The following is a 20,609-nucleotide window of genomic DNA, read 5'->3' on the forward strand; positions in this document are numbered from 1 at the left end:
GGCGGGGCTGGCTATTGGCCCGGTGAATGGGCGTGACTATGCAAACCGAGCGCGCGTTGGACGCTGGGTTGGGCTAGTGGGGCTTCCCTTAAGGTAAGTAGATGGGATTCCCTGGCCCGGGCTGTTAGGGAATTGGGGGTGATGAGGAAGCAGGAAATTTTGCTCATGATAAAAGTAGACTTTTATTAGAATAAAATTCTACATCCCCAAGGTTCCTGAAATATGGTGGTTGTGCAGCTTTCCCATTTTAAGAAAACACTTTATGGGGCACCTGGATGGCTCAGTAGGTTAAGCCTTGGACTTTGGCTCACGTCATGATCTCAAGGTTCATAAGTTCCAGCTCCGCACCGGTCTCTGTGCTGACAGCTCAGAGCCTGGAGTCTGCTTCTCTCTCTGCCCCTCTCCTGCTCACACTGTCTCTCTCTCTCTCTCTCTCTCTCTCAAAAATAAACATTAAAGGGGCGTCTGGGTGGCACAGTCGGTTAAGCGTCCGGGTGGCGCAGTCGGTTAAGCGTCCGACTTCAGCCAGGTCACGATCTCGCGGTCCGGGAGTTCGAGCCCCGCGTCGGGCTCTGGGCTGATGGCTCAGAGCCTGGAGCCTGTTTCCGATTCTGTGTCTCCCTCTCTCTCTACCCCTCCCCCGTTCATGCTCTGTCTCTCTCTGTCCCAAAAATAAATAAACGTTGAAAAAAAAAATAAAAAAAATAAATAAACATTAAAAAAGGTTAACATAAAAAAACATTTTATATATCATAAGATTAACCCATTTAAAGTGTGCTATTCAGTGGCGTTTAATACATTCACAATGCTGTGCAGCCACAATGATCTCATCTGGGGAAATTTTCATCATCTCTAAAGAAAACCCGTACACCAGGCACCTGGCTGGCTCAGCCCATGAAGTGTGCGGTTCATCACGGAAACTGCTTCCGGTCCTCTGTTCCCCTCTCTCTCTGGACCTTCCCCGCTCGTGATCTCTCTCTCAAAAATAAAAATAAAAATAAAACATTTAAAAATAAATAAAATATTTCAAATAATTTTTTGAGGGGAGGAGGAGCAGAAAGAGGGGGAGAGAGGGAATCCTAAGCAGGTTCCACATCCAGCGCGAAGCAGGACACAGGGCTGGAACCCATGAACCATGAGATCATGACCTGAGCCAGAATTGAGTCAGATGCTTAACCAACTGAGCCACCCAGGTGCCCCCCAAATTAAAATATTTATAAAAGAAAACCCCTACCCACTAGTCACTCCCCATCCCCCCTTCCCAGCCCCTGCAACCAGTAACCTACTTTCTGTGTCTATGGTTTTACTAATCTGAACATTTCATATCAATGGAATCATACCATATGTGACCTTCTGTGACTGGCACTCAGTGAAAGACTCAGCATGATGTTTTTGTGAAAGTGAATGAAGGCAACCTCATTTAAAATAGAGTCAGGAGGTCAGAAGAAGGAGCTCTGTGCCCTACTGACTCATTGTTAATTGCAGACCCCAACAGGAAGACGTCTACTTTACTATACCCCAGCAGGACAGAGGATGATTTTCTCCTCACCCAGCAATAGCCCAGCCAATAAGACACTGCCACAACTCACCCAATGAGAAACTCACTACCTTGACTTTCCTCCGATGGACTTTCCTTCAAAGCAGCCCCTCCCAACTTCCTCTCTTTTCTCTAGGAGGTAATGTTTCATCTCTTTTGTTTGGTTTTGCCAATACCCTAGCTTGCATGTCCTGAGTTGCAATTCCTCTGCTATTCCTGAATAAACCCATGTCATTGGTAAAATAACTGGCTGTTTCGTTTTCAAGGTTAATATATTCAAGGCTGGTCCCGTTGTAGCATGTATCAATAATTCATTCACTTTTATGACTAATATTCCATTGTGTGGATGGGCCACATTTTGTTTACTCATTCATCCACTGATGGACATTTAGGTTGTTTCCACCATTTGACTATTATAAATAGTGCTGCTGTGAACACTCAATGTACAAGCTTTTGTATGGACAAATATTTCCCCCTCTCTTGGGTCTAAACCTAAGAGTGAAATTATTAGGTTCTATGGTAATTGTTTAACCTTTCAAGGACCTGCTAGACTGTTTTTTCACAGGAACTGCAATTTTATCAATCTCTCATTTTACAGGTGGGGAAACTGAGGCTGGAGACCAGGTCTGGCTTGTCCAGGCAAGCTTCTCCTGGGCTCCTGGGTATCCTAACCTATGGAAAGTTCTTGATTTGTTTTCTTTTTCCCTTCAATCTAATTACAGACAGTAGTCATAGGATGAAGATTTTAAGGTGAGAGAGGAAGGTGAAGTTCAGGGGCCTTCTGTCTATCTCTACTCAGGTGATCTCCTTAGATCTGCCCACCGCTGCCAAGTTGGCACTATCATCTGATCATGAACTGCAGACCCCAAGGCCATGCTAGACTCCTTGAAACCTTTTCCCGTAACTGCCATTAACATCTCCATTTACAAATGGAGAAACTAAGGCTCAGAGGCATGAGGCAAGCACTCAAGGGTATTGGCCCTGCCAATGAGTGGGCTGGCTAGAACTTGAACTTAAGATCTTTCTGACCCAGAGCCCTCCTGATTACCCTTCACCTTGCCTCTAAAACCTGGGTCCCTTTCTCTATATTTCTTCATTGAACACCCTCAGCCCAGGGCCTAGCATGGAGTAGCTGCTCAGGAAATGAGTGTTGAACGAATAAATGATCTCATTTAATTCTCACAACACAACTACCAGCCAGTTTTGTAGATGAGAATAAGGCTCAGAAAGTTTTCACATGCTGCCACAGAGATTCCAACTGCAGCCTGCCTAAGGCTTAAGGGTTAAAACTCTGGAATCCTCTACCCTTCACCTGGGGTCAGTCCATCCTACAGGGAAGATGCCAGCACTTGCTCACACACACTGACCCCTCTGCCCACTGTCTGTGCCCAGCTGTTTATCCAGGAGCTGGGCCAGGTAAATATTGGAGTAGGCAGGGCTCACTGCCTAGAGGGATCACGGAAGGGCAGGAATAAGGCAGGTGAGGAGTGGTTAGTCAGAGTAGAGGATGGGGAGGATAGAGACAGGTGGACTGCTGAATGGAGAACGCAGGAGGAGCCAGCTTTGAAGGCTGACCAGCTCCCTGTGTGACAGTGGGAAAGGCAGGACCCCTTTCTGAGCCTCTGTGGATTTATCTGAGAAATAGACAACAGTAGGACTATTGAGTGCTTAAAATACACCAGGTTCTGTGCTTGGCATCCACGACTGCCTTTGGGAGTGAATACAGTGGTTTGGACTCATCTGCCAGATGAGGAAACCAAGATTTGGAGAAGTCAAGAGAGTTAAGAACACAGCAACCATGGGCTGTGCTGCTTAGCACCAAGCATTTCTCCACTTTACCCTTAATGCTCCAGTGGCTCCCAATGGAACCCCAGGAACAATAATGGAGGAACCATCAGCCATTGGCATGCTCTCCAAAATCTCTAAGAACTACGTCACCCAGGGGTGCCTGGGAGGCTCAGTTGGTTAAGCGTCTGACTTTGGCTCGGGTCATGATTGCACAGTTCACGAGTTTGAGCCCAGCATCAGGCTCTGTGCTGACAGCTCAGAGCCTGGAGCCTGCTTCAGATTCCGTGTCTCCCTCTCCCTCTGCCCCTTCCCCACTCACACTCGATCTTTCTCTTTCAAAAATAAACATTAAAAATCTTTTATTAACAAAAAACCAAAAACTACTTTACCCCAGGAATTTGAAGCTGGTTGGTCCAATGGGATGGCCCCTGGGTGTGCACTCCACCTGGCCAGCTCATTGCAGAAGGTCTAGCTCTATGATGGGAACAGTGACTCTAGTCTGCTCCTCATCCCCTATATGGCTTTGGACAGGTCTTACCCTTCTCAGTGTGCTCACATCGTAAAACAGGGATAATAATGGCATTTACACAAAAGCCGGGCCCTGGGCCAATGGCAAATAGCATCATCATGGAAGTAATTATTATTATTTTTTTTAATGTTTAGTTCTGAGAGAGAAAAAGGGAGGGAGGGGCAGAGAGAGAGGGAGACACAGAATCTGAAGCAGGCTCCAGGCTCTGAGCTGTCAGCCCAGAGCCCAATGCAGGGTCTTGAACTCACGAACCGCGAGATTAAGACCTGAGCCAAAAGTCGTACGCTTAACTGACTGAGCCACCCAGGCACCCCTGGAAATCATTATTAATGAGTTTACAACAGTTTATCTATATAATCCCTTTCTGTCACATCTTTAGGTTGTTTGCAGTTTATGTGTTTTTAAACCACACTGGGGGGCGCCTGGGTGGCTCAGTCGGTTAAGCAGCCGACTTCGGCTCAGGTCACGATCTCGCGGTCCGTGAGTTCAAGCCCCGCGTCGGACTCTGTTCTGACCACTCAGAGCCTGGAGCCTGTTTCAGATTCTGTGTCTCCCTCTCTCTGACCCTCCCCCGTTCATGCTCTGTCTCTCTCTGTCTCAAAAATAAAATAAATGTTAAAAAAAAATTTTTAAACCACACTGGGATGAACACCCACTATTAGTCAGCTATTGCTAATAGCTATTACTAATATATGTATTAGTTATATACTGCTATATAACAAAATACTTCAAACTTAGTGGCTTAAAACAATAAACATTTATTATCTCACAGTGCCTGGGAGTCAGAAATTATCTCACAGTGCCTGGGAGTGATATGTTTTAACTGGTCCTCTGCTCAAGGTCTCATGAAGCTGCAATAGACTGCATCCTCATCCCGAGGCTCAACTGGAGAAGGATCCATATCCAAGCTTCCTGAGCCTGTTGGCAGAACTCATTTCCTGGTAGTTGTAGGACTATAGTTCCATTTCCTTTCTGTCATCTGGGGGCCAATCTCAGGTGCTAGCCACATGGCCTCCTCCATCTCAGTAAGAGAAAGCCTCCCTCTATTGAGAGGGAGAATTCTGAGTGTTGAATGCTGAACCCCTCTCATGGTTCAAATCCCTCTGATTTCCTCGTCTGCAGCCAGTGAGTCAGGCCCACTCAAATTATCCCCATGTCTTAAAGTCAGTTGGCCCAATAACATAATCACAGGAATGAGATCTGTCCCACTTCTAGTCCTGGGATGATATAGAATAAGAAATCTCGGGAACACCTTAAAATTTCTGCAGCCCATAGCCCTAGGAGCCACATCTCTGCACACCTGTCCCACAGCCTCCTACAAACTCAGTTGTTCAGTCAGCAAATGAGCCTCAGGGATTCTGAAACATACTACTTTGCAGCAGACATAATGCACGGACTCATTAGGGAACTCACTTTGGAGAGGGCCCCTCTACGTGGTGGGGCAGCCAGCATGCAGCCTCAGGGTCCAATGCCTGCTTCCCTGCCCCCTCAGCTGGGCATCTCAGAGCCAGCAAGTCTAGCTTGTAGGCCCTCAGGCCTCATCTGTGCATCAGGGAGGCTAACAGTCCTTCTTGGGACAGGGAGTAAAGACATCTGTTGTTGGGGATCCCCAAGACTATGCTCAGGTTTGATGATTGACTAGAAGGACCCACAGAACTCAGAAAAGCTGTTCTGTTCATGGCTATGGTTGATCACAGTGAAAGGACAGTCTAAAGTCCTCAAGGAGAAGAATGCGTGAGGCAGAGCCCTGGAGAAACCAGGCACAAGCGTCCAGGTGCAGACCTGTCACAACCTTTGCGACAACACACACACAGTACTGCCAACCAGGGAAGCTCACCCGAGCCTCATTATCCAGAGTTTCTACTGGGGAGGAAGGCTGACCACCCATGTGCTTGACCTCAGTCTCCAGCCCCTCCAGAGGTCCAGTTGATACCATTTGGTTAAAAGCCCCACCCTAAAGTATATTATTAGCATAGACTCTCTGGTGTGGCCCAAGGTCTTAGGTAAACAGACACTTTTATCGGTCAGGACATCCCAAGAACTTAGACGTAGATGTGACCTGCCAGGAGCGGACCGAGGGCCAGTCCTTTCTTGGGAACATGCAGGGCTTGGACAGCCTAGGTCTGCTGAGTTACTTCTTTACTGATCTGTATCAGGTGGGGCTCCAAGTGTCCCCAAACCACCATTTTGCTTCATGGATCAGCTGTATTATCCTCACCGTGAGCAATGAAGAAGGTACGGCCTAGCATTACCTGGACGGAGTTTATAGTGATGACCATGCAGACTCTTCCTCAAAGGTGGCCTGCGTGCTGGCTGTACCTTCCGGAAAATGTTCAAAGTCAGTTAGAACACTGTCATGCTTAGGTGACTCTGACGGCGCCACAGCCGATCCCCTCCATGGTGATTTTCTTCCTTTAACCCATCCATCTGTCCACAAGCATTTATGATTACTCCTTTCTGTCCTCTGCCCAGTCAGGGAGGCTCCCTGAGGAGGACACAACAGGCCACAGAACAAAACTGATACGACCCAGCAGACTTCCCTCCTCTAAATGCCCACATGCAACAGAAAATCCAGGCTGACTCAGGCAAAAACAATTATTGGCTCAAAAGAGTGAAGAAATGATAGACCTGGGGCGGGGCACAGCTAGCTCCAGGAGCTGAATAGGATCACCGTGACTCAGTCTCTCTCTCTCTCAGCTCTGCTCTCTGGATGGCCTTCACTCTCAGGACCCTCTTCATAGAGACAAAGATAACCACAGCAGTACCAGGCCATCAGCCCCAACTCAGCATCCTCTAGAGTAGAAGAGTATCTACTTCCTCTGGGTCAAGAAGTTTCAGGGAAGGCTTTGATTGGCTCATTGTGGGTCACAGTGTGGAGCCAATCACTGTGGCCAGGGTGCTAGAACGCTCTGATTGGTCAGGCCTGGGTTGCAGATCCATCCCTGAAGGCTGGTGGGGAACCAGCCCTATCTGCATGGAAAGGAGTGAAGGTGGGTTCCACCAGGAGGAAAAACAGAGGACAGGCATTCAGGGACCTAATGGTACCACACTGGGTGACTCCAGCCAGCCCTCACCCACGCCCCAGGAGCTCGTCCTTTAAGGACGACATGAGGTGGAGGCATGCAAAGGATGCTTCCTCAAAGTGCTCAGGAGATGTGAGTGCCTCCCTCTCCCCCCGCCCCCCATACACACACACACACACACACACACACACACACACACACACACACACAGCTCATTCTATCATGCTCACTTCCAATTCACAGCCCACTGTGAGCTGCACCCTTCAAGGGCAAGGCAAGGCTGAGTCATTGCCTAGGACCAAGTACACAGGAGGCACTGATACCTGTTTTCATATGAAAGAATATCCATCCTCTGAATGTATCATGTACTGCCTAGCCGGCACACCTTTGCACATGCCATGCCAGTCCTGGGAGCACTCTTTATGCCTGCTAAAGGACTCCTGCGTCTTCAGGGACACTTCAATGCCCCTCGTCCTGGACACCCTACCCCGCCCACCCCATTCACACAATTGAGGCTAAAATGACCAAAGGAATGAATATTCTAAACGTCACACTTCTGGCGATGGCATTCAAAGCCTCTCTCATTTCTGGCCATAACTTGCAGAGAGGTGTAGAATTGGCTGGGGGTCAGAGCATGGGCTCTGGAGGCAGGCTGACCTGGGCCTAATCCCGCCTATTGTTTCTTGGGTGATGGGACCCTGGACAGGAGCTGACTCTTTTCTGAGCCTCAATCTGCTCAGCTAATAATGGGCACAACCAAAACATCCTTGGAGCAAAGGGAGAAGACACACTCAGCCGGACTCCACTGTTACTAAAAAACTAGTCTTCAAGACAGCATGGGACCCAGTGTGAGACCCACAAAGAGGACACAGAGACCCTCAGCATGGAGTAGGGGCCAGAAGACTCGCGTGTGTGGTCAACTGATTTTTTACAAAGCTGCCGCAGTAACTCACTAGGGAAGAGAAGGTCTTCCCCACAGATGTTTCTGGAACAACTGGATAGCTATAGGGGAAAAAATGAACCTTAACTCCAACCTTACACTATATACAAATGTTCACTGAAAGTGAATTGTAGTCTCCATAGAAAAGTTGAAGCCATAAACCATTTAAAAGCCTAGGAGCGCCTGAGTAGCTCAGTCAGTTAAACATCCGACTCTTAATTTCAGCTTAGGTCATGATCTCACAGTTCGTGAGATCAAGCCCCACGCTGGGCTCTGTGCTGACAGGACAGAGCCTGCTTGGGATTCTCTCTCCCTCAAAATAAATAAATAGACGTTAAACAGAAAAAAAAAAAAAAAAAAGCCTAAAAAAATCCCTACAAACTAGATTTAGCAAATATTGACAAAAAGCACACAGAAAGGTAGAAAAAGCTGATAAATTGGACTTTATTAAAAATATCTGCTCTAAGAAAATGAAAAGTGAGCCACAGAATGGGGAAAATATTCACAATATACTACCTGACAAAGAACTTGCCTCCAGAATGTGCGACAAATGGACACAGCATGAGGCCGCCGTGGGTACCCGGTGGACGAGTGCCATGACAGACATGATCGCCACTTGGGAATGATGGCAGTGGTTACTCTCACAACCTCGGCCAGGAAGTCACCCTAGCCAGCCCACCATCCCACTGGCCACCCCTCAGGCCAGCTTCCCAGCCTGAGGTCAGCAAGTCTGAGGAAAGGGGGGGTGTCCTACCTGGGACTCCAGTCCCCCGAGCCTGGCCAACCCACAGCCCTTACCCCAGCACCACTCACAGAGCCCCCCTCCTGTCTGAGTACAAAGTAGAAGCCTAAGGGGGCTGAATGGCGGAAAGGAGGGTTCAAGCCACCAACAGATCGGTGTCCACAGATCTGTGGCCACAGGCTTATAGAGCAAGGGCCTGGTGCAGGCAAGTTCAAGGCCTGATTGCTACCTTCTGCTGAGTGGCTGTGGCCAATGGCTTTCCCTCCTGGGCTGCAAGGGGACAGGTGCAGGACAGATCCTTAACGGTGATCTATTCCCAGAGATCTCCTTTCCTGGAGGCAGGATGAAGCCTTGAGAAGGGTCTCAGGTGCTGCACTGACAGAGGCCTGAACACTGACTCTACCTGTTCTGGCTGTGATGGCACACAGCATTTAAAGGAGATGATCCTACAGCCTCAGATTGGGAGAAAAACTAAACAAAACCAAGAGGAGCTCGTGGAATCAACCCCAACCTCTCTCCATAGTCCCTGAGGCCCTGCAGGGTCCAGTTCTGCTGACCACACACTCTGCTCAACCTTGAACACATCAGGCTCACCCCTGCTCCAGGGCCTCTGCACTGGCCACGCTGCTACCCAGACACGGGGCTGTCAGCGTGCAGCACAGCCAGACCCCTGTGGCCACTGAAGTCTCAGCCCAGCACCCAGGTAGATCCTGCCAGGATCCCCATCTTCAGATGGGGCAACAGAGAGGACAGCAGTGGGGTAACCAGCACAGCTGGGTGTGAACTCCTGCGGAGTCCAGCTGGGTACCCTGAACACATTGCCCCACTTCTCCAGGCCTCCATTTCCCCCTGTGTAAAGCAGGTCTGCTGCGGTCTGAGAGGAGACACCCCCCGCTCTAGTCCTGCATGACCCTGGATGTGACACAGGCTGTCTCTGGCCCCGCCCCAAGTGACAGCGGAAGAAGGTACTGGAGCCAGCAGAGTGCGGGGTAGGAGGCTTTATTTCACAGAAGGGGTAGGAGGGAGAACCTGGACAGAGGGCAGCAGGCGGGGTGGGTGGGTGGTGGTGCTTGGAGAGGGACTGGGTCAGGAAAGGGCTGCCCCCAGGCCTGTTGGGAAGGAGAAACTGAAGCCGGCCTCTGCTGAGACCAAACCCAAGGGGGTGGGGGTGGGAGTGGAAATTGGGTCTGGAGGAATGAGGGCCCCCTCCCCCCGGGCTGGATATGGAGCCCGGGCCCTGCCTCAATTTCCTCCTATAGGGCCATAGTCCCTCCTGGCTCACTAGGGCCACGTGGCCCCCAAACCTCACTGCTCCCGCCCCAGAGGAGGGGGCTAGATCAGACAGGGCAGTTGACAGGGAGCCTGGGGAAGTCAGGGAGCGCGGGGTGGGGTCCACGGTGTGCGAAGGGGTGGTGGCCACCTGGGTGGTCAGTTCCTGGCAGCGATGACCACAGAGAGAGCCACGCCCCCCAGGGCAACAGCAGTCGCCCCAAACAGCCACTTCCATGGGATGGACTGTGGATAAAGGGGAGGGAAGAGAAGGCCGGAGGGTGGTCAAGACAGATACCCTGGTCTTCACCTACCAACGTGGCCGAAAGAGGCCTCCCAGCAAACCATTGCTGGACAATGCCTTTCCTGCCTTCTGGCAAACTCCTACTCAAGCATCGAAACTCCCCTGTCCTAGAACACTACCCCTTCCCCTCTGGAAGAGCTATCATTCCCTGCCCTGAGCCCTCGAAATTGTGTTCCATCTCCTGCTCCAGCCCTGGCCACACAGGGCTGGGGCTTCTCTGTGTCTCCAGCATGGTCCAGCCCGGTTGACAAGGACATTAATGCTTGCAAAATGAAGAAACTCCTTCTGCGTGGTGTGCCCCACCCTTAGCCCCTACCCCTCCTCTGGGAGCATCCCTGTGCCTGCCAGCCCCAGCTCACCCAGGCACCCTTGCCAGGACACTTGGCAGGCAGCCGGCTGGGGTTGCCCAGCATTTTCCGGTACAGGGCGGTCTCTGTGCTCCGCTGGGCTGCGTGCTTCTTCACCAGTTTCGAGAGCTCTGCGTGGATCGTCTGCAAGAGGCAGGTGTCAATTGGGCTAAGAACATGCAACCTGACCATCTAACTGGACCATCATCTCTGATGCTCTGCCTTTCTGTGGCCCCTGGTCACTTTGGACTGGGTCCACTGGGACATGGAAGTTCCACCTGCCCCTCTCTGGGCCTCAGCAAAGTAGGGGCCGGCATCTCTATCCCCCTAGGTAACCAGTGGAGGAGGCAGAGCACAAGGTGGCCAGGAGAGAGGAAGATTCCAGGAGAAAAGCTGAAGACACTGACACGGCCCCGGTTAGTGGCACCCTTGGCCTCTGGGATCCCCATGGGGGAGGGCTGAGCCCAGACCACCTATGCAGGAGTCGTGACGGTCTCAGCCAGCTGGCTGTGGCTCTTCAGCCACCGATCCCCTGTCACTCCCCAGGCTGGAACACCACAGGGAAAACCACAGCAAGAACAAGAAGACTCCAGGATGACTTCCCAGACAGGCTGGCAGAACAAGTCCCAAGGGCATCTCCTGTCTGCTCACCTTGTTGGAAGGTTCCAGCTTCAGGGCTGCCCTCAGAATGGGGATGGCCTCACTGTACTCCCCTTGCTGGGCCAGCACCTGTGGGAGGAAATGGATGGCATCACTCCAGAACCACAACGGACCGTGGTCTTCTTCAAAAGACCCAGCCCTGCCAGGCTCCTGGCCACCCTGACTAGTCCCAAATCTATCACCAACAACTACCCCAGGGTTCCAGCCACCTTCACTCCCGAGCCCTCAGACTACACGAGTGCCCCACTAGGCGGTGTCATCCCAATCTGCTCCCACCCCTACATGTCAGTCTCAGCCTCTGCAGGAGACCTGGGTGTGGCCTCACCTCCTCCCTCGCCACCCTGGCTCGTTCAAGAAGCCAGGTGAATGTTTCCAAAGCTTTGGCTACAGTGGATGATTCAGAGCCAGCCAATGAGATCCAGCCTGAACAATGCTGGTGTCACTCAGAGACCAGATGCTAAGTGGGGAGGATGGAAGCCTTGGTCTTTTGAGGGGGTAAGAAGCAGCATCTCGGTCACGTTGAGAGGGAAAACCCGTAGCAGACAGGCACAGCATCCTCACAACATTGCTAATGCCTGGATCCAGCCATGCCTGAAGCCAAGCACCCTGGCAGTTCCACAAGCTATTAATTCCTCCTCTTGCTTGCATCAGTTTGAGAACGTTTCTGTCACTACAACCAGCAGATACAAACATGCATGAGACCACATCAGCAGACAATCCCACTGCCCCCAAGAGGATTATAAACCTTTGGAAAATAGGGGCAGCATTTTCTTCCCAAGTTTCTACACAAAACTCTACACACAAGTGCTTTAAAAATGCTGGGTGGAGGGGCGCCTGGGTGGCGCAGTCGGTTAAGCGTCCGACTTCAGCCAGGTCACGATCTCGCGGTCCGTGAGTTCGAGCCCCGCGTCGGGCTCTGGGCTGATGGCTCAGAGCCTGGAGCCTGTTTCCAATTCTGTGTCTCCCTCTCTCTCTGCCCCTCCCCCGTTCATGCTCTGTCTCTCTCTGTCCCAAAAATAAATAAAACGTTGAAAAAAAAAAAATTAAAAAAAAAAAAATGCTGGGTGGAGAAAGGCCCTGTTCATGCCTCTCATAAACAGGCTGGGTGATCCACCATTTGCTTGTATCTCAATTTCCTCCATTCACTGATAAAAGGTGCTGAACTCCCTGTCAACACACACATACGCACAGACACATACGCACAGACACACACACACACACACACACACACACACACACATACACAAGGGCAAGGATCAACAAAAATGGGGGCGAAAGCAATTACGGTCAAATCTTCACAGGCCAAATTCATCCCTACATTCCACAGCACTTACTGGGTACCCCCTGTGTACCTGGCCCTGTTTGCAGGGCTAGAGATCTCACACCAAGTGAGCCAGACAAAATCTCCAGCTTCTCGTAAGGGAGGTAACAGCCATGATGACACCTGTCAATGCTGACGACAACATGGAAAACATGAAGACAGGGCAGGGGGGCAGGGGTGTGTGGCCGGGAGAGCTTCCTGAGGAGATGACATCAGAGGCAAAGACCTGAAGGGATCAGAGAGGGGCCCAAGGGGGGGCAGGGGGGGATCTGGGGTATGCATGTCTCAGGCAGAGGGCATAGGCTGTGCAAGGTCACTAGGGTGGGAGTAGACCTGGCCTGGGCAGGAACAGCGAGGAAGCTGAGCAGGATGAAGAGGAGAGGCAGAAGGTGATGGCAGGGGACCAGATGACTCAGAGCCCCAAGGGCTGCAATGAGGACTTGGCTTTTATTCCGACAAAGATGGGAACCACGGAGGATTACATGCAAGGAGCAGTCACCAATAGGCTACCCCGCAGTGTCAGGGATAATAGGACCTAGGATTCAAGTCTGGCCTCGGTCAATGAATTACTGGGATTCAGGCCATACCAAAGCACCTGTCTAGGACTCAGGTTCCCCACTTGTACCCCAGAGAGCTTGGCTGGTTGATGCTTATGCCCGTCTCAAATCCAGAGTCTGGAACCAGCCCCACTGTTCTGGGCGGGGGAACCAGCCTGCCCACCTGCAGCCTATGCCCATCTGCCCGTGGCTGGCGGTCCATCCATCTGCAGCCCACAGCTCACCTTGCCCTTGCGGAAGAGCGCCTTGATGTTGTCGGGCTGGTGCTCAAGCACGAGGCTGCAGGAGCGCAGCGCTGCACGATAGTGGTCCAGCTTCAGCTGGGAGGCTGCCAGGTTGTTCAGACATTTCACCTTCAGCTGCAGGAGCTGCTCCTCCTCCTCGAATGTCATGTCCACTGTGGGAGGATGGTGCTCAACCACAGCAGTGGTTACCACACTGCCAGGCCCCCACCACTGCCCATCTGCGGAGCGACGGCCGCCTTCTACTTCGGGGAAATGCGCCCCGTGTGCTGTGTGACTCAGGCCAAGGCCCACTCCTTCTGTACCTCATGGCAGAGGAGCCTGGGTGGGGAGGGCCTCTGAGTATCCCCGTCACAGGAGACGGGGAAAGGGGGCTCTGAGTTCCCAGTGGTGGGGCCTCCATCATCTGATCCCCCAAGCCCAGCCCCTGCCATCTGTTCCATGAGTCCTCTGGTCTCAGTTGCCCTATTTCTAACATACACCAAGGCCAGCGCCAACCTTAGGGCGCTATCAAGGAGTCTGTAAGATGGAGGCTAAGCAACGCAAAGGCCTAACCACAGGGCACATGGATTGACACGGTGTACAGCCACCCACATTCCTACATACACCTGCGTCTGTAACATTCCACTGATCAGGGATACGCTGCAACTCCGGAGTGGACCCTAACCTAAAGATTAGGAATAGCTGAACATCTATCCATGCTCTGGAATATTCTAGAACATTCAGAGTCTGAGGCCCGTTGTGGCAGAGGGAAGTTTCTGGCACACTAGTGGATGCCTCTGCAGGGGAACGGCAAGATTTGACCTGGCAGTCACCTTTGGCGCTAGAGGTGATGGCCTTGATGGCGAGGTCGTAGGAATTGGCAGCCAACACGAAGTCGGCCCGCTGGTAGTGGGCATTGCCACACTCCCGCTTCCGGTTGGCCAGAGCCACACGCTCCTGCCCCGTGAGCATTTCCAGGTCGGGTCCATCCACGGCAGTCTTCAGGGTCACTTCCAGGCACAGGGCCGCGTGGGGGGGGATGTATGGGCTCCTGCTGGGGGATGGGGCAAGAGCAGCACTCAGACCCAGCGGCCACTATGAATGAACCTCAGACATGCTGGTTTAGCTCTAGGGAGCAGGGGGGAAAGGGTTCAAGTCTTGGAGCTGGCCCCACTGTCACCCCCTCCTCAGTACACCGAAAGGGAAGTAACTTACCACCCATGAGCTACCTGACTTGGAGAGTAACTTCCCTTCCCTAAGTCTGTTTCTTTTACATAAAATTGGCAGGCAAAGGGGTCCCCCATGGGGACCCTGCTGGTGACAGGTTCTCACCTGCCCTGGGGGCCATAGCAGTACTTGGAATCAGCAGTGACCATAGCTGTCTCCCCGACATCCATGAGCGGAACGCTGAGATCCAGGGCCTGGGTGTGTAAGGGCAAGGGGTCAGGCAGGCTCAGGTGCAGAGTAGCAATGCCATGTTTGCTCTGGCCCCCCCATCTTCCGGCCCCCAAGCCCAGCCCCTGCCAGCCACCACCACCTCCCCTCCATACCGCCTTGCCTCCTCCGCTCAACCCCAGGGCAGCTGCCAGTCCCCTCGCCCCTTCCCACCTGGATGACATCGCAGTCGCCCAGTGTGAACACCAGCTCTGGCTCTTCCTGCACCCGAGTGCCATTCTCCAGCGAAGTCTGCAGCTGCACAGTGACTACCTGGCCTTTAGCTGGGCGACTTGAGCCGGGTGGGCCTGGGACCAGCGTCTTCTTCCTTAACAGCCCATTGCCTGCCGGGGACCAGGGACAAACAACCTGTCACTAGGCGGCTTAGATGGGTGCCTGCTCCCTGAGCACCCCTCCCCCAGCACTCAGCTGAGCCTCAAACAGCTGCTCTGCCACTTACTGGGCAGGTGATCCCATGCCTCTGGAACTGTCCCTGGCTGGACACTGGGCATTAAAGGATTAACTTGAGGGGTGATGATAATGGCCTGTCTGACCATCATCTTAAGAAAATTAAGACTCGTCCAGGGCAAAGGGCTGAGAAAAGTTGTCCTGCCCAGCATTGTCAGGCTGGCAGGGATATCCAGACTCTGGAGCCACCCCCATCTTCCTCCCCTGGTTCCAATCCAGCCCTTGACATTTGGGCCTCAATTTACCTCACCATGAAATGAGGTAGTCAGGGGGACCCCTGGAGACACCCAGTGAGCAGTTTGCTTGGTTAGCAGAGTGCCTGTGACACCAGGCGTGTGTTCCTACCAAAGCGCCACATCGCTAAATTTAAAAGTTAAACAGAGCCAGAGGGCCTATATACAAAAGTGCCTGTGATGGCCCCAGAGCTCATGTTTTTCTCCATGCCCCAAGCAATCACAGGAATGGCCAAATGGTCACAGCCAACAGCTACTAAGCAGGCATGAGGCCGAGCACCCTTACAAACCACAATAAAGACACCCACTGACATCCCAAGACAACCACAGGCAATCGAGGGCTTACACCTGTGGGGCCTTGTCATACTGATACTACCCTACAGTCACCCATATTCTGACATTTATCTGCGTTCCATAATATTCCACCAGTCTGGAATATACCATAACTCGAAATGTACCTTAGACTAAAAGTTAAGGACAAGAAAGTTATCGATTGATATTCTGCAATATTCTAGAATGTTCCAAATTTCTGTGCTGCTCCTTGACTTGTACATACCCTACATCCAGTCTCAGAACCAATGACCTAGGGGATCCCTAGGGATCCCTGTGTCTAGAAGTTTCTGGGCACTAATGGTGGGTGTCCTGGAAGGGTTACAACCAGGCACTGCCTCTCATCGGGGTAGACTCTGGGGAAATCAAGTACCCTCTGAAGGTCTCAGTTTCCTTGTATAGAAGCCCAAATACTGACCTCAGAAAGTGGCTGGCTCAAATATAAAAGGACAAAATCAGGTTTGCGTGCAGAAGGACAACAAGGCAGCTCTTAGTATCAGTAAAGAGCTTCCCAAATTCTAATATGGCCAAGGGGGCTGTGTGACCTTGGGCAAGCACCGCCACTTCTCTGAGCCTCAGTTTCCTCATTTGCAAAATGGGGATATGGTAGGAATTACATCACAGGGTTGTCGTGAGGATAAAATACGATGGACAGGCCTGGCACAGAACCAGTGCTCAGTAAATATTACCTGGTGTTATTTTTAGAAGTAACAATGTTTTTATCAGCAATAAAGATAATATCAGTGACAATTCTGTATTATCGGTATCAGTGTTATTTAACACTCTTATTTTAACGTTAGTATCAACAGTGTAAAAATGATGTTTTACTAATGTATTTATTAGCGGACACCGACATCATTGAATAATGCTAGATATCAGTACCACTAGCAAAAGGTTTTCTAGTTTCCAGAGTTGTTATCATGAGGTGGGGCATATGGGTGGGCTCCCCTAGTTTCTTTCTTGCAGGACTTCTCTGAGCAGCTACAATGCTAATGCATGCTATGAGCCAGACAGAAGCATGAACAAAATGGGATGTTCCGCAGATCCATCTGACCCATGGACACATTTTCAGGAGACAGGCACTTGCCAGACAAATGCCAAAAAAAGAAGCAGTGGGGGTTGGGAGCTGCCAGCGCCTGGTGTGCTGGCTGTGTGGCTCCGGGCAGGTGACTCAGCCCCTCTGAGCCTCTGTTAGCAGCTCTGGGAAACAGGGACATAACACCAGGTGCATGTGCGTGTGTGCATGTGACAACGAAAGGGATTCTTAAACATGAAGTATCTCAACCAGTTGCCTGTGGCTGGCAATCACCGTGGTTACGTGTTTTATTTCAAACCTACTTCATAGCAGAGAAGGAAAAATGAGGCTCAGGGGAGAAGGGGGCCTAGGCCAAGGTCACTTCTGAACCTGAGCTGTCCAAGCCCTGTGGGTCAACCCAAGCCACCCCTGCTCCTTACCCAGGATGTCCAGCCACTCATCAGGGGCTGGGGCGGGCTCGGGCTCAGGCTCCATGGCGGCCAGGAATTCTCGGGCAAGGGCCCCAGGCTGCTCAGCCTCCTCCAGTGGAGGCTGCCCCACGTCTTCAAGTGGTGGCAGCTCACTCAGATCTTCCTCCTCCTCCTCCTCCTCCTCCTCCTCCTCGCCCTCTGCGTCTTCCACCCCATCCAGCACCTCGAAGTCCTCAAGTGGTGGGACCCCAGCAGGCGGTGGGGCAGCGGGCTCAGGACCCGCGGCAGAGGGCTCCGCACAGGATGCCATGCTGCTGGGGGGACGGGAATTGGCCCTGGTGGGGGGAATGGATGGGGTAAGAATCCCACCACCCAGCCCCTCAAATTCTCCTCTGCATCCATTCGCCACGCTGCCAAACACTTGCTGTGTGACTCAGGGGCTCCAGGCCTCAATTTCCTCATCTATACTAGTGGGGAAAGAACCACCAAGCCCTGGACATCAATCAGTCCCAAACAATGTTAGCTATTATTACAGCTAATTATCTTTTAGTCTTTATAAATACCCAGAGAAGTAGGAAACATTCCCCTCCCCCATATTTTGCAGAAAAGGAAATTGAGGCCCAGAGGGGCAAAGTCATTTACCCAAGGTCACAGAGCAAGGCAACTGCAGGGGCAGAATTTGAACCTGGGGCTTATCTGATTAAATGCCCAAAGGGGGTGCTGGGATTTTTTTAGGGCGACTGAAGTCTCACGAAGTCTATTTTTAGAGCCCAAAGGGAATTGAGTCTTCACCAGGGCTCCCTACCTTCAGCTGCCCCTTCTCCTATGGGGAGCCACCTAGAAATCCCAAGCCTTCTCTTTCCATAACCTGAACCTAATACCACTCCCCCAACACCAAAGACCCTGGCCCAAACTCTTCCCTGGGAGCCCTTTCTCCTCTTCTCAAGCCTCCAGACCATTCTCAAAGTAGCCTCCTTTACAAGAGTGATCAAGACCCCGGTGGCATTCTACAGCCTCTTCCTTGGGCCATCAACTGTCCCCTTCCCCCAGGCCCCAAGCTCGGAGCTGGTAGAGCCTAGCCATCATTCTAACCCACAGCATCCTCTCCCTAAACCTCACCTGCCTGCTCCTTCCGGTCTTTGGCCCCATATTCTGAGACCCTCCCAGCCCCTACCCCCACAATCCCCTGCGCCCGCATAACTCGCCCTCCGCCCTCCCCCAACCACCGCCCCCAGCCCGGGCCAGCTACCCCCACAGCCACTCAGTCCACCCGTAAACACCCTGATGTCCCCAGACGCCCCTCTCCGGATCGCATAACACTCTACGCCCTCTAGACGCCCCCGGCCCAGGCCTGGTTCTTCGTCAACCTCCCACCCAGGGCCCCAACGCTTCATGCCTCTTTGACGCCACCAGTCTGGGGCCCCCGACCCCTCGCACCCCTCGGGGGCCCAGGCCCTGCACTTCTCTGGCAGCAGCGCCCCCACCCACTCCCTTCAGCCCCATTCGGTCCCCACCCCCGGTTGCCCCCGCTCGGCCGCGCCCCCTCTAGCACTCCGACCCTCCGCTCCCCCCGCAACCGGTTCGCCTCCCCCCGCGGCCTTTGGCCCCGCCCATCGGCCCCAGCCCCCGCCGCCCCAGCACCCAGACCAGCCCAGGCCTGGGTAGCGCCCCCAGCCCGGGCAACCCTGCCGGCGCCCCGGGACACGTGCCTCCGGCTCCGGGACCCCCGCCTGGGGTCCTGCGCCCCCCTCCCCGCCCCCAGCCGCGGCTGCCGCGCCTCGGGAACCAGGCTCGGGCGCCCGGCCCCGCCCCCACCACGCCCATTGGTCGCCGCTGCTGCGACTGCAGCACCCATTGGCTCCAGCGCACATCTGTCTTGGGAGCAAGCACCACCCTCTTCCTGCTTGTTTCCGCGGGGCGTTCTTAAAGGGGCAGAGACTGCCGCGCCACCCCGGACGGGGGCGGGGGCGGGGGCGGGGGCGGGGGCGGGGGCGAGAACCAGGACGGGGAAGAGGGCCGGGGCAGGGGCGGGGGTAGCAGGCGGAGGGTCTACAGACCCAAGTCTGTTCGCCACTACGCGCCGGGCTGCCTAGCGGGAATCTGCTCCCGTCTGAGCTTCATCTTGCTCATCTGCAAAATGGGGATAAACACCCCCATCCGCGCGCTCTCACCTTGGGGGATTTGGGGAGGACAGCCTTAAAAGGTATTGCCTTAAAAAGCTCAGTCTTGACCATCAGGGCAGCTCTGGGACTGCTGGATAACCCACCCTGTAGCCCTAGTTACGAACGTGGTCCCAAGGTCCTGAAGGGGAGCGATCACCCAAGAGCACACCGAATCCCCGCCTCACCCTCGCGTGGTCTGTGTAATCCCCTGAAGGTTGCCTTTTGCATACAGAAGGAATTCAATTAGTGGCTAGGTGAGCGACTGAGCAACCAGGTCCGCTGGAAGGAGTTTCTCCTCCCTGCACCCTCTGCTAGAGGGTGATAAGGTACCCATGGCTTTGGGAGAAGGTGGCAGTGTCGATTAGATGGATTTTTATGGATCTTGTTTTTTTTGGGGGGGGGGGGCGCTTACTCTTCCTTCGCTCTATTTTATTTCATTCCCGGGGTTTACTCATTTACAGAACGATCTTACATCTTTTGCTTCCCTCCTCTTATCCTGCTTTGCTCCATTCTGGAAAGAATTTTGCCTGTTTTGTCCCCAACGCATCCATGAATACCTAGCACCTATGGGAGTTCAATTGATGAATGAATAATTGAATGAATGAATGAATGAATCACTGGCTATTGGAGGTAGCTAACACTGGAGGAGGTAACTGGCTTTTGGAGGTAACTAAGGTCAGATTGTAGCTCCTTGCGAGGTCACCTCCTACAGGAAGCTTTCCCTGACCTCCCCAAGGCAAGGCCTGGTTGGCTGTCCTCTTAGCATAATGAACCTCTGCTTCCTAACTGATTTTATGTCTGTGCCATTATTTGACTTACCTCCGCCTTGCCCACTATATTAGAAAACTCTCAAAGCCTTGGAATTGTCTACTGTTTGCCATTGTTTTAGCGCTGGGGCCTACACAGTGGCTGGCACAAAAGGAGAGGGGGTGAGGGGAATTCAGGAAAATCATTGTGGTTGGAAGGAAGGCAGGCTAGCCAGCCTCAGAGGTGCTAGGCTAGTGAGGATATGTAAGAAATTTCCTGGGAAAGAACATCAAATAAACTCTGGGCCAGTGGTGGTTTTGAGGGACTTGGACTTTTCCCTGTCCATCTCTGAACCTCAGTGTTTTCATCTGCCCAATGGAGTCTCTTACCCATCCAGCTTCACCTCTGTTATAAAGGCTGGAAGAACTGTAATAAACAATGAGGGGTGGGGCACCTGGGTGGTTCAATCGGTTGAGCGTCTGACTTTAGCTCAGGTCATGATCTCTGAAGTTCACAAGTTCCAGCCCTGCCTCCGGCTCTGTGTTGAC

The 20,609-nt window shown here is 52.6% G+C and overlaps 2 protein-coding genes and 1 long non-coding RNA gene across 10 annotated transcripts in view; 2 read left to right on the forward strand and 1 right to left on the reverse strand.

Moving 5' to 3' along the window:
* Window positions 1-9,498, forward strand: LOC121011028 (uncharacterized). The gene is made up of 3 exons (XR_005781466.1): window positions 1-93; window positions 1,486-1,676; window positions 9,422-9,498. It is a non-coding gene; the product is annotated as an uncharacterized LOC121011028 (long non-coding RNA).
* FKBP8 (FKBP prolyl isomerase 8) lies at window positions 6,436-18,966 on the reverse strand. Of its 5 annotated transcripts, none has more exons than XM_040444957.1 (9): window positions 18,862-18,966; window positions 17,162-17,487; window positions 14,850-15,019; window positions 14,574-14,662; window positions 14,075-14,292; window positions 13,242-13,414; window positions 11,131-11,208; window positions 10,492-10,623; window positions 6,436-6,824 (listed from the first exon to the last, which is right to left on the reverse strand). In XM_040444957.1, the coding sequence occupies exons 2-9, from the start codon at window positions 17,460-17,462 to the stop codon at window positions 6,720-6,722; spliced, it is 1,266 nt and encodes a 421-aa protein (XP_040300891.1). In that variant the 5' UTR covers window positions 17,463-17,487; window positions 18,862-18,966; the 3' UTR covers window positions 6,436-6,719. The 5 variants fall into 5 exon arrangements, with proteins under 5 accessions (XP_040300891.1, XP_040300890.1, XP_040300895.1 ...); XM_040444956.1 differs by having other exon boundaries at window positions 14,075-14,295; XM_040444959.1 differs by lacking the exon at window positions 6,436-6,824 and adding an exon at window positions 9,543-10,074 and having other exon boundaries at window positions 18,862-18,965.
* Window positions 12,023-20,609, forward strand: part of UBA52 (ubiquitin A-52 residue ribosomal protein fusion product 1) — a 26,309-nt gene continuing 17,722 nt past the window's right edge. The window contains exons 1-2 of one of the 4 annotated variants that reach the window (XM_040444966.1): window positions 12,023-12,026; window positions 20,297-20,304. The gene's annotated coding sequence lies outside the window, so the exon portion shown is untranslated. Of the gene's footprint in view, window positions 12,027-13,707; window positions 13,713-14,425; window positions 14,432-20,296; window positions 20,305-20,596; window positions 20,602-20,609 lie in introns of those variants that run through there. The other 3 variants (XM_040444967.1, XM_040444969.1, XM_040444968.1) reach the window with 3 other exon arrangements.

Source organism: Herpailurus yagouaroundi, unplaced genomic scaffold (assembly GCF_014898765.1).
Source record: "Herpailurus yagouaroundi ecotype Mexico unplaced genomic scaffold, PumYag 193, whole genome shotgun sequence".
In the NCBI taxonomy this organism is placed as follows: Eukaryota; Metazoa; Chordata; class Mammalia; order Carnivora; family Felidae; genus Herpailurus; species Herpailurus yagouaroundi.